This window comes from Rhinatrema bivittatum, chromosome 11 (assembly GCF_901001135.1).
Source record: "Rhinatrema bivittatum chromosome 11, aRhiBiv1.1, whole genome shotgun sequence".
NCBI lineage: Eukaryota > Metazoa > Chordata > Amphibia > Gymnophiona > Rhinatrematidae > Rhinatrema > Rhinatrema bivittatum.
Window position 1 is genome coordinate 53,743,157 of NC_042625.1, and position 14,523 is coordinate 53,757,679.

Sequence of the window (14,523 nt, forward strand, 5' to 3'; positions counted from 1 at the left end):
AATTTTCCCAGATTTGAGGGATTTGGATAAAGATTCTGTAATGGGAATAAGGATTTGGATGTCATCCGCGTAGGTGAAGTGATTGTGACCTAGATTGGAGAGGAGTTGGCATAGGGGGCAGCAAGTAAATATTGAAAAGTATAGAGGAAAGAGAGAGAAGCCTTGGTGTATGCCTCGAGTTAAGTTGATGGGTTTGGATTCACTATTACCTATTCTGACCTTGTTTCTCTTAAGAGTAGTAAGTGTCACTATGTGCAGTTATCCCCAAGCCTTATGGTACCCATAAAAATTTGCAGCTAGCAACACTTTTTACTTGGTGATGAGCTTTCTTGAAAATTCAAACTGTGTTGCTTAACGTGCTTTGCTTATAGACTTGGCTGAAGAAGCAGTCCTGTGCTTTTTCCCTTATGTCTGCGTACCAGTGTACAGACCGTAGAAGTTGGGTTCTCTTGGTTTTCTGTATCCTTTTCCCCCTGCTGCTGAAGTGGGGAGCAATGTTGCAGTTGCATTAGAATCAACAAGGCATATTGGTTAAGGGTAGTAACCACCGCACCAGTAAGTTACCCCCTCTGCATGCTTTTCTCATTTCTGTCCTCTAGCTTTTAGAGAGAGTGTTTATCCCATGCCCCTTTGAATTCTTTGACTGTTTTCATCTTCACCAACTTCAGTAGGGCATTCCAGGCATCCATCACCCTCTCTATGAAGAAATATTTCCTGATTTGTTCTGAGTCGTCCTTCCTGGAGTTTCTTATTTTCTTTCCAATGGAAAAGGTTCAAAGACCATACATCAATAAAACCTTTCAGGTATCTGAAGGTCTGTATCATATCACCCCTGCACCTTCTCTGTTCCATGGTATTCATATTTAGATCATTCAGCCTCTCTCTCCATAGGTCTTCCGATACAGACCCCACACCATTTTGGTTGCCCTTTTCTGGACTACCTCCATCCTTTTTCTGTCCCTTTTGTGATACAGGCTCTAGAACTGAACAAGTGACTCACCAAGGACCTGTACAAGGGTATTATCACCTTTTTCTTACTGGTAATTTCTCTCTCGATGCAGCCCAGCATTCTTCTGGCTTTAGCTATTGCCTTGTTACATTGCTTTGCCATCTTTAGATCTCCAGACATAATTACCCCAAGAGGTCCATGCACATCAGTCTTTCATCCCCCATTACATATAGTTCTTTTGGATTACCTCACCACAAATGCATGACTCTGCACTTCTTGGCATTGAATCCCAGCTGCCAAATCTTCAACCACTCTTCAAAGATTTGGCATCTTGTGTGGCTGCTATGTGGACAAGCATCACAAATCAGCCACACAAGATAGGTGATGTCCTCTGGTGCTGATTCAGAAATATTAAATGAATACTTCAGCTCTGTATTCACTAAAGAAGACCCTGGAGAAGGACCATTTCTACACAAGAAGCTGGAGGGTAGTGGAATAGATGAAAATCATTTTACAGTAGAAAATGTATGGGAAGAGCTAAAGAATCTGAAAGTGGACAAAGCCATGGGGCCTGATGGGATTCATCCAAGGATTCTGAGGGAGCTCAGAGATGTGCTGGCGGGTCCGCTGTGTGACCTGTTCAATAGATCCCTAGAAAGGGAGTGGTGCCGAGTGATTGGAGAAGAGCGGTGGTGGTCCCGCTTCACAAGAGTGGGAACAGAGAAGAGGCTGGTAACTACAGACCGGTTAGCCTCACTTCGGTGGTGGGAAAAGTAATGGAGTCACTGTTGAAAGAGAGAATAGTGAAATATCTACAGTCCGGAGAATTGATGGACCAGAGGCAGCATGGATCACCAGGGGAAGATCCTGTCAGACAAATCTGATTGACTTTTTCGACTGGGTAACCAAGGAATTGGATCAAGGAAGAGCGCTAGATGTCATCTACTTGGATTTCAGCAAGCTTGTACGGTTCCGCACAGGAGACTGGTGAATAAAACAAAAAGCTTGGGGTGAGTGCCTAAGTGGTGACCTGGATTGCAAACTGGTTGACGGACAGAAGACAATGCGTGATGGTAAATGGAACTTACTCTGAAGAGAGAGCGGTTTTAAGTGGTGTACCGCAAGGATCGGTGTTGGGACCGGTCCTGTTCAATATCTTTGTGAGCGACATTGCGGACGAGATAGAAGGTAAGGTTTGTCTTTTTGCGGACGACACTAAGATCTGCAACAGAGTGGACACGCCGGAAGGAGTGGAGAGAATGAGACGGGATTTAAGGAAGCTGGAAGAGTGGTCGAAGATATGGCAGCTGAAATTCAATGCCAAGAAGTGCAAAGTCATGCATTTGGGGAGTGGAAATCCGAATGAACTGTATTCGATGGGGGGGGAAAGGCTGATGTGCACGGAGCAGGAGAGACCTTGGGGTGATAGTGTCTAAGATATGAAGTCGGCGAAACAATGCGACAAGGCGATTGCAAAAGCCAGAAGAATGCTGGGATGCATAGAGAGAGGAATATCGAGTAAGAAAAGGGAAGTGATTATCCCCTTGTACAGGTCCTTGGTGAGCCTCACCTGGAGTACTGTGTTCAGTTCTGGAGACCGTATCTACAAAGAGACAAGGACAAGTTGGAGGCGGTACAGAGAAGGGCGACCAGGAAGGTGGAGGGTCTTCATCGGTTGACATACGAGGAGAGATTGAAGAATCTAAATATGTACACCCTGGAGGAAAGGAGGAGCAGGGGTGATATGATTCAAACTTTCAGATACTTGAAAAACTTTAACGATCCAAAGACAATGACAAACCTTTTCCAACAGAAAAAAATCAGCAGAACCAGAGGTCACGAGCTGAGGCTCCAAGGAGGAAGACTAAGAACCAATGTCAGGAAGAATTTCTTCACGGAGAGAGTGGTGGATGCCTGGAATGCCCTTCCGGAGGAAGTGGTGAAGTCCAAAACTGTGAAGCACTTCAAAGGGGCATGGGATAAATATTGTGGATCCATCAGGTCCAGAGGACGCATATAAAGAGCAGGTAGTAAAATACTGCACGGAGCGGCAGTAGCCACAGAGGCATTCACGGAGCGGGATGCCAGTGGCCAGTGGTAGGTGTCCACCTTCATGGAGCGGAAGGATGTAGGGCTGTCATCTCCCAATTAAATAAAAAACAAAAACAAAAACAAAACAGGGATGGGATCCATCAGGTCTAGAGGACACATATAAAGAGCAGGTAGTAAAATACTGCACGGAGCGGCAGTACCACAGAGGCATTCACGGAGCGGGATGCCAGTGGTAGGTGTCCATATAAAGAGCAGGTAGTAAAATACTGCACAGAGCTGCAGTAGCCACAGAGGCATTCACGGAGCGGGATGCCAGTGGCCAGTGGTAGGTGTCCACCTTCACGGAGCGGAAGGATGGAGGGCTGTCATCTCCCAATTAAATAATAATAAAAAAACCCAGGGATGGGATCCATCAGTTCTAGAGGACGCATATAAAGAGCAGGTAGTAAACACTGCATGGAGCGGCAGTAGCCACAGAGGCATTAACGGAGCGGGATGCCAGTGGCCGGTGGTAGGTGTCCACCTTCACAGAGTAGAAGGATGAAGGGCATCCATCTCCCAATTAAAAAAAGAAAGAAAAAAAAACAGGGATGGTTCATGGGCTTATAGGTATTACCAATTATTAGGCTTTTCAATATTTGATGATAGTTAATGTGACTTTCAAGGCATTCTTCACTTTCGGTGCATGTCCGGCATGACTCCTTGCTTCAATGACAGGGGAAAAGAAAAACTGATACTTCACACATTTCCAGCATTGCCCTCTGCTTCATGGCAGAGAGCTATGCTGCCGCTTACCCAACTAATCAAACTTAATATTTCACTTGGAAGCAGCTCCAGCACTGCTCTCTACATTAATGGTGGGGGTGAAAAGGGAATTAGAACATAAGGTTACTAAGAGCCAAGAGAAACAGTTAAGTATGAGAACAAATGTGTGAAGCTTGCTGGGCAGACTGGATGGACCGGTTGGTCTTCTTCTGCCGTCATTTCATTTCATTTCTATTCTCTCCTAGCTCAAACTTCTGTAGTGTTTTCTGGGCATAAGAATGAGTTCCTGCACCAAAACTGCTGCACATCTCTCCCTCAGTCAAATTCTATCCGCTTTGCAAAGTCGCAATTCTCTCTTCTCTTGTCAATCGCGTAAAAAAAAAAAAAAATCTACATCAACAAAAGAACAACATCGAAAAAGAAGATATCAAAGGATGTCTGTAAACAACATGATGTGTCCTACGAATGCTGGTATATAAAAAGCCTTAAATAAATAAATAAATGTCTGCAATAAGATCATCTTCAGAAAAGAAAGGGAAAACTCCTTTTAAATCATGCGGGAAATGTCACTATAAAATGACTTCAGAGGATCAGCACGACTGATGCCCTCTCCTATTTGAGTCCAGATCATGATACCACAGCCTGCGGCCTCTGTGGAAGAATGTCCCAGAGGGTGCTCATTTATAGAGACTTAAAGCTCAAAGATTGCTTTAAAAGCTCAGCAGAATACACAAAATCAAAATATCACAAGAAGAGGGAAAGATCTCCTTCATCAGAAACTTCTTAAAAAAAACAAAAAAACTAGAGGTATGTCATCGGCACAGACAGACCATGAGACTTGTCATTTGCGCCAAAGCACCACGACAAGAAATTGGCATGATACACTAATGATGCTGAGTCATTGATGGCAAAGGCTGTAAGCATGGTGCCTCGGCATAAAAAAAAACTGGTGTGGAGTCGTCAGCGCTGAAAAGAGAGTCCTGGTTCATCTGCACAGACACTTGTCTGAGCCAGCATGTTGGCACCATCAATGTCAACAGCACGGACATGGTGCTATCACATTTGTGCCGAATAAACAGGTGTGGAAGCTTCAGCATGGAAGAAAACAGCTAAATGTACTTCAGAATCATCAGCACCTTAAGTGCTGTGTTATTGACACCCTTATTGCATCCATAAGGATTGTTGACAATCATCATAAGTTACCAACATTTCCTTTCCCACAATACCTAGTTTGTCATATATTTGTACAAAACCTCTGGACATATTTACGAGCTACCAGACAAATAACTTTCTGGAAAGATTAAGGAAAGAACTAAGATCCAAACTTCCTTCTTCTCGTGTTATAAAATCCAAATATAAACTAATAGAGACTATTGAGATCTTCAGAGGAAGGAATAAAATGTCAGTCACCTTCATATATTCTATCAGATTCTGAAGATTCTCGTCACTGTGATGACTCAAGCCATTCTCCAGAACTAAACAGGACATCATTACCACCAGAGGATACCACACCTATCCTACTTTCATACAAAATATTTATTTATTTTATTTATTTAAAAGCACGTACCTGCCCTTCCTATGTTCAGAGCGGGGTACAATGAGAAATATATAGACAGAGAGGGAGGCAGGTAATGTAAAATCTTATCTCAAGGAGTGAGATCAGTTTGTGCCAGAGAGTCGTAGGTGTGAAGGGAGTAGAAGACTTGGGATACATTGCCTGCAGGGGGACGGTTGGGGTAGTCCATTGTCATCTTGGCTAAGGAATGCTCTCTCGAAGAGGAAAGTTTTTTAGGGGCTTTTTTGAAAGTTTTTTTTCTCAGACATCTTATTGCCTTTGATAGGCTGTTTCCGTAGGGGGGGGAGGTGGGTCCAGCAGAGCAGAGTGGCACATTCTCTAGTTTCCTTGATGGTGAGGTTTGGTAGGCGAAAACATCTAGTAGCATCTGCTAGACAGTCTGAAACTGTCAGGCAGGTGTATGGATTTTTATTGTAGAGCAAGCAATAGTTTGTTATGGTTTGAGGAGTGATTATCATAGCCAGCTTATATTGTATTTGGCAGGAGATAGGGAGCCAATGAGAGATTTGAGTATAGGAGAGATGTGATCTCACATGGGAGTGCTAGAAAAGAGTCCTTGCTGCTGAGTTTTGTATTATCTGTAATGGACAGGTGGCGTATAGAAGTAGGCCGGTTAGGGAGCGAGTTACAAGTAGTTTATCCCTGAGAATATTAGGGCTTGAAGATGACATAGCAAAACGCAGTTTATAGAATGAGGAGTTAGTGATATTTTATATGTTTCAAATGAGAGAGGGGTCAATAGTGACTCCCAAATATCCTTACACTTTGGGAGATGGGGATGGGTTGGGAATCAAGTGATTGGTTTGGGGTGTCAGCGATTGGATGGCGTGATAACACAATGATTTCTGTTTTGATGTGTTGAGTGCTAATTTATTATCATGTAGCCATTTTTGGATCGTTGTAAGGCAGTTTGAGGAACGATTCTATCAGGGCCCATGTTTCCTTGAGCGAAAAAAAAGAATTTAATATCTGCCAGATTTATAGTGCAGTCCAAAGTCGTTGAGGGTGCGCTATAGTGAGGATAGGTAAAGATTAAATAATGCAGGCAGAAGCGCTGATCCTTGGGGCAAATCCAGAGCTCAGTGGCGTCGGTGAGGAGTTAAAGAGTCAATTTTGGACTTGTCCTTTTGTAAGGTATGATGAGAACCAGCTAGCACTGTGCCAGTTATTCCGAGGTGTGTAATCTTGAGAATAGGATAGAGTGTTGACCGTGTCAAAATGCAGCGGAGATGTCAGGCATAGGAGAAAGCGAAGAGCATGGTCAAATCTGTCATCTCACAGTATCGAATCTAGATAGCAGGCCTTTTGGCCATGAAAGATAGGGTGGTATGTGGAATGATGGTTTGGATCCACTGTCTGTGTTTTTGATTTGGGTCTAAACTGAAGCGTGTTTTAGGATATCAGGGACAATGCCATGTTGTAGTGATGAATTCAGTGATATATGGAGCAGTATCTAGTTTGATCAGTTTGAGTAGGGATGTCTGAGGCTTTACCTTTCAGTCTTCAAGAAGAAGCTGACCATAGAGTTGCAAGGAGTTTTGCAGTGTTACAAATCACAAAGACAATTTAAAAGCTGGTCCAGTTCATCAGGTATCACTAGAGGTACAAACAAGCTTCTGGAAGAAGTCTTATTCCATCACACCAGTAGCAAAAAAGTTGGTGTCGCATATAAAAATGTCCAGAACATGAAAAAGTCCAACTTCCACATGAATTGCTTATAGTAGAATCAGCCATGAAAAGGCTAAGAAAGCCAAAACATTTTCAAACACTCCCCCCAGGAAAAGACCCATAGGATTCTTGGCATGCTAGGCAAGAGTATTCCAGGGAATGGCATTACACTCCGAATTGAAAGCAGACCAAATCAAATAATCCAATATCTACTGATCTACAAAAATTGAAAGGACATGCACATAAACTACCTGAACAAGAATCGAATTCAGTTTACAGAAGTCAGGAAGGGATACAAAGGATTGTATATAGCATATCACTTGTTCCATCTGTGACTACTTTGGCACATCATCTAGGGTGTCAGCAAATTGTATAGTCACTAGAAGAATTAGCTTGGTTTCATGCTTCTGGAATAAGGAGAAAGTCCCATGAAAAAATTAGCAGACACTCCATGCATAGGAGATAAATTGTTTTTTGAGACAAACAGAACATAGAATCCAAGAACCAAAGCTGCACTCTCCAGTCGTTATCTTGCCTCCAAGATGGATACTTTTTCTTGGCGTAATCAGGGGCACACATAAAGAGTATTACTATTCTCAATGAATATGATACAATACATATGTTTATTATAGAAAGCAATCCATTATATTGCAACAATTTCAGTATTCTTAGTAAAGACAAAGGGGGTGTATCCGCTAACAAAGGCAACTCAGCAGCCCCTCAAAGCTCACTACTAGTTTGACACGCAAAACATACCCACAAACTCATATCCGACATTCAAGTAGGGGAAGACTAAACTCTTCGAGCATCAATAGAATCTCATCTCTTGGACCGGTGATTTTTAATATATTTATAAATGATCTAGAAAGGGGAATGACAAGTGAGGTGATCAGATTTGCAGATGATGCAAAATTATTCAGAGTTAAAGCATAAGCGATTGTGATAAATTGCAGGAGGACCTTGCAAGACTAGAAGACTAGACTTCCAAATGGCAGATGAAATTTAATGTGGACAAGCGCAAACTGATAGTTATACATTGTTAGGTTCCATATTAGGAGTTATCACCCAAGAAAAAGATCTAGGTATCATAGTGGACAATATATTGAAATCATTGGTTTAGTGTACTGCAGCAGTCAAAAAAGCAAACTGAATGTTAGGAGTTTAGGAAAGGAATGATAAATAAAACAGAATATATGAAGTTCTCTTTTATAATTGTTTAAAATACTAAATTGAAAAACCTTATCAACTATTTATATAGGAACAAATACCATCAGTAGTAGTGCAAATGGACTATAATCCATCGCCTCTCGCCACGCAAATGGGCCCCAGGCGAATTCAGCATTTATTTCAAGCACTTAGTATACAATCATTTGGTATTGTTCCTAATATTTATTCCACAATATTTAATATTTATCTACTAAAAATTTTTAAATTTTTATTTAAAGTTTATCCCAAAAACCCAAAAAAACTTATTCATTTATGTAGTTCTAAAATATAGATCAATTATTTCCTAGCATAAATTAACTGTCCACCGTCATTCAGTTTGTTCAATCATGACATGGGCCATGTTTCGACTGTTTCCAGTCTTCCTCAGGGGATACTTAGCATGTTGTAATCACGATTTCAAAACCAGTTTCTGTTATTCTGCCTTGCCAGCGCTAGTCAGTTAATTTGACCTAGGACATTGTATTGAGTAAATTCGTGAGTGAGGATCTTCAGCTTCTGTGGATTGATTAAATAAAACAGAATGTCATAATGCCTCTGTATTGCTCCATAGTGAGACTGCACTTTGAGTATCTTGTGTAGTTCTGGTTGCTGCATCTCAAAAGATAAGTTGCTCTGGAAAAGGTATAGAGAAGGGTGACAAAAATGATAAAGGGGATGGAAGGGCTAAATAGGTTAGGACTGTTGAGTGTGAAGAAGAGACGTTTGAGGGAGGATATGATAGAGGTCTATAAAATCATGAGAGGACTAGAATGGGTAAATGTGAATCTGTTATTTCCTCTTTCAAATAATGCAAGGGGACACTCCATGAAGTTAGCAACTAGCACATTTAAAACAAATTGGAGAAAATCATTCAATGCATAATTAAGCTCTGGAATTCATTGCTAGAGGATATGGTAGCTGGGTTTAAATAAGGTTTGGACAACTTCCTGAATATGCCCATAAACTGCTATTAAATCAAGTTGACTTAGAGGAATAGTCACTGCTTATTACCAACATTAGTAGCATGGGATTTATTTAATGTTTGGGTACTTGCCAGGTACTTGTATCTTGGATTGGCCACCATTGGGGTTAATGGACTTTCAGTCTTACCCAGTATGACAACTCCTTATGTTTTTATCACTATGGACAAATGGGTTTTTGAAGATCTTGTCAAGGATTTTTTTCTCAATTTTGAAACATTACTACTACACCCCTTCACTCCGCCACCCCTGTTACAAACATTCAACAGTTCAAGTAAAAGTATTTGACCCAGGAAGTACACTCACTCATGCAAGTCAGAGCAATCCAGCCAGTCCCATTCACTCAACAAGGGAAAGGGTTTTATTCCAGATACGTCCTCTTTCCAAAGAAAACAGGAGATCTTCAACCAGTGTTAGACCTCAGGGATTTGAAAACTTTTCTGAAGAGAAAAGTTCAAAATGAAATCATTGACACAATCCTTGCACTTTTTTAACAACAAGACTGATTGACTTCGCTGGACCTCAAGGATGCCTATGCTCATATTCCAATCAACAAGAATCACAGTCACCTTAAGATATACCCTACAAGACCAGCATTACCAGCACAGAATGCTTTACTTTGGTCTAGCAGTGATCCAAGATTTTTTACCAAATGTGTAGCAGTAGTAGCTGCTCACCTAAAAAGGCAAAATTTGCTTGTATTTCCATATATAGGTTGACTAATATAGAGTATGTCTTATGAAAACTCTCTAAAAGATGTAAAGTAAGTATTAAGCATCATGCACAGATTTGTAATGAGCTTCCAAAAATCCATCTTGATTCCGAGTCAGCACATAGAATTCATAGGGGCAGAACTGATCATGGTCAAGGGAAGAAAGCTCTTTCTTCCTTACGAAGAGTGAAGAAAATAGATGCTAATGCAATCTTTCTTCAAATCCAGATGGACTGTAGCTTGGAAATACATGAAAATATTAGGTGATATGGCTTCCACTGTACAAGTTTCATGTCTTTGTGAGGCAGGCCCAATGGCACCTAAAAAAACAAAACCATTGGGATCAGAAAGCCCATCCACTCAACCAGAAAATTATAAAATGAAAGAAATTCTAGACTTACTGAAGTGGTGGAAAAAGACAAAAACACTTCTGCGAGGACAACCCATACATTCTCTGCATCAAATCATAACTCAGGAGCTCATGTTGGTTCATTATGTTCTCAAGGGCTTTAGACAAAACAAATCATCACTTTACATCAGTATCTTAGAAATGAGTGATCTACAGTGACCTTTTGAGTATTAGAAAAATACCTAAAGATTGAAACTATTCAGATTTGGAAGGACAATCCAAGTTTTACATAAACAAGCAAGGTGGAACAGCTCTTACCAGCTTTGCACAGAAGCATTAAACATTTGGAGATTAGCAATGAAAGGCATAATGCAACTCTTGGCTAACTATCTCCCAGGGAAATACAGTATACTAAAAGGTTGAGCAGTCAGCTTCAGCCCCACAAGTGGTTACTGAATGAAGCCACTCTACAGTGCCTCTTCAACCTATGGGGAACACCAACCATAGACCTATTCACATCACCTTCCAATTACAAACTGAAACAATATTGTTCCAAGAGACCAAGCACTAGTGATGGAATCATTTACCATACTGTGGAACAAAGGCCTATGCTTTCCCCACCAATTCCTTTAATAGCAAGAACAACACTAAAATTGTGAAGGGACAAGGGAAGAATGATCCTAATAACCCCATGTTGACCACACCAAAACTGGTTCTCATGACAAAGCATACCATAAGAGTACCATTGATACTAAACATTTTAACTCTGTACAAAGGGAGAGTTGTCCATCTCAACCTCTACTCTCTAGCACTAAAGGTATGGATGTTGAGAAGGAACTGATTCAAAAACTTCAGCTGCCACAGGAAGTGAATGAAATCCTACTGGCAGCAAGGAAACCAGTCATGAGAAAATAATATATCTGTAACTGGACAAGATTTAGTAATTGGTGTCGAACATAAGTCAGATCCTTTTTCCTGTACCATTCCAGTTTTATTTGATTTAATACATTTTATGCCAGTTTAAACATTTAACTTGCTGAAAGTACATCTGCATGCCATGGCTTATCATAAGCATAAAGATGGACAAACAGTCTCCTATCATCCATTAGTAGCCAAATTTATGAAAGGTCTTTACAATTAAAACCTCCAATTAAAACGCAACCACTGCAATGAGATCTTAACTCGGTACCGCAGCAGTTAATGAAACCAACATATGAGCCAATTGTAGATTTGAAATTTGACCTGGAAAACTCGTCCTAATAGCCATAACTTCAGCCTGCAGAGTAAGTGAGCTACAAGCCCTAGTAACCTATCCTCCATATATGCAAACTTATAAAAATTGTGTGGTCTTTTGCACTCATCCCACGTTTCTGCCAAAAACAGTATCCCATTTCCATCTAGACAAAACAATCTCATTACTTTTATTTTTTTTCTGAGGCTACATCCAACACCAAAGAACCAAGTGGAGGAGTAGCCTAGTGGTTAGAGCAATGGGCTATGAACCAGGAGACCAGGGTTCGAGTCCTGCTGTCGCTCCTTGTGACCTTGGGCAAGTCACTTTACCTTCTATTGCCTCAGGTACAAACTTAGATTGTAAGCCCTCTGGGGATAGGGAAATACCTACAGTACCTGAATGTAATCCACTTTGAAGCACTGAAAAAAGTGCAAAAAGTAGAATATAAATCTAAATAAGTATTCCACGCACGGGATTATAAAAGGGCAATCTTATTTTACCTAGAACTAAGAAAATTCTCAACTATTCGTAGCTTTTGACAAAAACAAGAAAGGAAATGCAGTGACAAAACAAATATTGCCTAAATGGTTTTTCCAATGTGTATAGTACATTGTTATGAATCAAAAATCTATCAGGTTCCACAACCGATAAAGGCCTATCTGCTAAGAACTGGTTCCAAAACATTAGCTACTTTAAACTCGTTGGTATAAGACATTTGCAAAGCAGCCAACATGGTTGTCGATACATACTTACAAAACACTATTTTTTGGAACAGGAATCTCAAGCGGATACAAAACTTGGAAAATGTGTGCTCCGTAACAAGAGCACAATATGTATCATCTGTTACCTTCTGTATCTGTTAACTGTCCTGAAAAGTCAATAAAAGGTTTGAACATAAAATGAAGACTCAACTTCCTGCACAATGACCAGAGGTTCCAAACAAAAAAAAAAAAAGGTATAAACAAAAGTAAACGCAACCCTTAACTGGAGAGTCCCATCTTGTTTGGCTGCTTTGTGGTGCTTGCCCACGGAGAAAGCAAAGTTGCTTACCTGTAACGGGTGTTCTCCGTTGGCAGCAGAACAAATAGCCACATAATCCCTCCCTCCTCCTCCTCAAGATGTTGCTTAGAAATGGTCTGAGGCAGAAACATGCGACAGCATTGGTGTGGGAACTCACACACATGCCCAGAAAGAACTCCAGAAGTTTCTGGGGTAGGGGAGAGAATAAAAGACCAAGTTGGCTCTGTCTGATGACATCACCTAACTAGTGTGGCTGGCTGTTCTGCTGTTCATGGAGAATACGTGTTAACAGGTAAGCGACTTTGTTTCTGTCTTTATAGTCTGTATTGAGAGTGTGGTCAAGGTAGCAGATATAGCCCATGAAAGAGAATTTAAGTAGTGTTTGGAGAATGTTTAGTAGCCAGCTAAAGAGCAACAGTGGAAGGTGGGTGTTGGGAAAGTTGTGTACTACTTGACAGGTGGAGGCATGGCTACAGCATCTGGGGGCAGGTGTGCTCAACAGAGCAGAAAGTTGGTTTTGGGTATGTGCAGGTTGGAGTATTTCTAGTGATACTGATTCTTTTTCTTATTTTTACAGGTATACAGACCATTGATTCTACCCAGGCTCTGTTTCTTCCCATCGGCGCCTCTGTTTCCCTTCTAGTCATGTTTTTCTTTTTTGACTCTGTTCAAGTAGTCTTTACAATATGCACTGCAGGTGGGTACTTCTATTTCCATCAATTATTTATTTATTTATTTAAGTTTTTTTATATACCAACATTCAAGACAGTAGTCCCATCATGCTGGTTCACAAGAAACAGGGGTGCAATAAACTTTACAATTTGAACAATGGTGCAGAAAAGCAGTTACATGTAACAGGGAATCAACATAAGTAACAGGGAACATGTAACAGGGACATGTAACATGTAACAGGAACATGTAACAGGGAATCAATATAAGCAGGTTTATAGTAACTAGAGTGTAAAAAGAGAGGTTTCCATGCCTAACAATAACCTATTCCCTAGTTATTATATTGGACCTATGATGGAAAAAAGTGAATGTCCTATAACTCATCCATTCAATTAGAAAATCTGCATCCTCAGCAAAATGATTGAAAGTAGATATTTATCAACTTAAAAAAAATAATGGTTGATGAAAGATTTTTCTCCAGGCTAAATCGGTCCCATGTAGGTGATGCCATCCAGTACCATCAAATATAGAATGTCCAGTAGCTGAAGCTAGAAACGTGTACAAGGCTTTTATGCTCATGTGCTGATACTGTGCAGATGTGTACATTGCAATGCCCCCTTAGTCTCTCTGAGTGATTTTTAAGGTCTGTATTTTTGGGTAGAAAGATGTCATTACCAATGGATATAATCTCTGTTACCGCTGTCTTGGATCAGATCATGATTAGGCAAACTACTATCATTGTGCCTGCATGCTTCTGCAGTCACAGAAATCCAGGTTGTTGTGGTCCTCTGAAAATAATGCTTAAAGCCACTATCTGTAGAGAATTTTTTAATTAAAATACTATAAAATAATATAAATCTTAGACATTAAATAAGATACATTATGGAAAGGCAGAGTGCCACACAAGACACTTGCATAAACTCTCTGTCAAATGATTTTACTGATAACACAGCACTGTATAGAATTTCATTTGTATATTTCCAACCCCCTAAACTAGGTTATGTAATTGTCAAAATTGCTAAGATTGACTTTCTATTATAAACAAACAAGCCGTTAAGCCCGTTAAAACGGGCTACATTACATTTTGTTTTCAGTCCATTTTCTAACACAGCACCCTTCTACACTTTTTCTCCCTCTCTCCCCTTCCCCTCGTTCACTCCTCCCCTTTCCTCCACTCAGTCTTCCTCACCCTCTGTCTCCCACTGCCTTCTTCCCCTCACTCTCACCTCCCTCCCCTTCCCTCAGTCACTCCCACCTCTCTCCCCTTCCCTCAGTCACTCCCCACCCTCTCTCAATCCCATCCCCTCCCCCTCAGCCCTCCTCCACTCCCTTTTTCTCTGCTC

At 40.8% G+C, this 14,523-nt stretch overlaps 1 protein-coding gene across 1 annotated transcript in view; it reads left to right on the forward strand.

Moving 5' to 3' along the window:
* SPPL3 (signal peptide peptidase like 3) overlaps window positions 1–14,523 on the forward strand; it is a 170,210-nt gene that overhangs the window by 55,967 nt on the left and 99,720 nt on the right. The window contains exon 4 of the mRNA XM_029619105.1: window positions 13,089–13,208. Coding sequence (XP_029474965.1) covers window positions 13,089–13,208 — 120 coding nt within the window. The remainder of the gene's footprint in view (window positions 1–13,088; window positions 13,209–14,523) is intronic.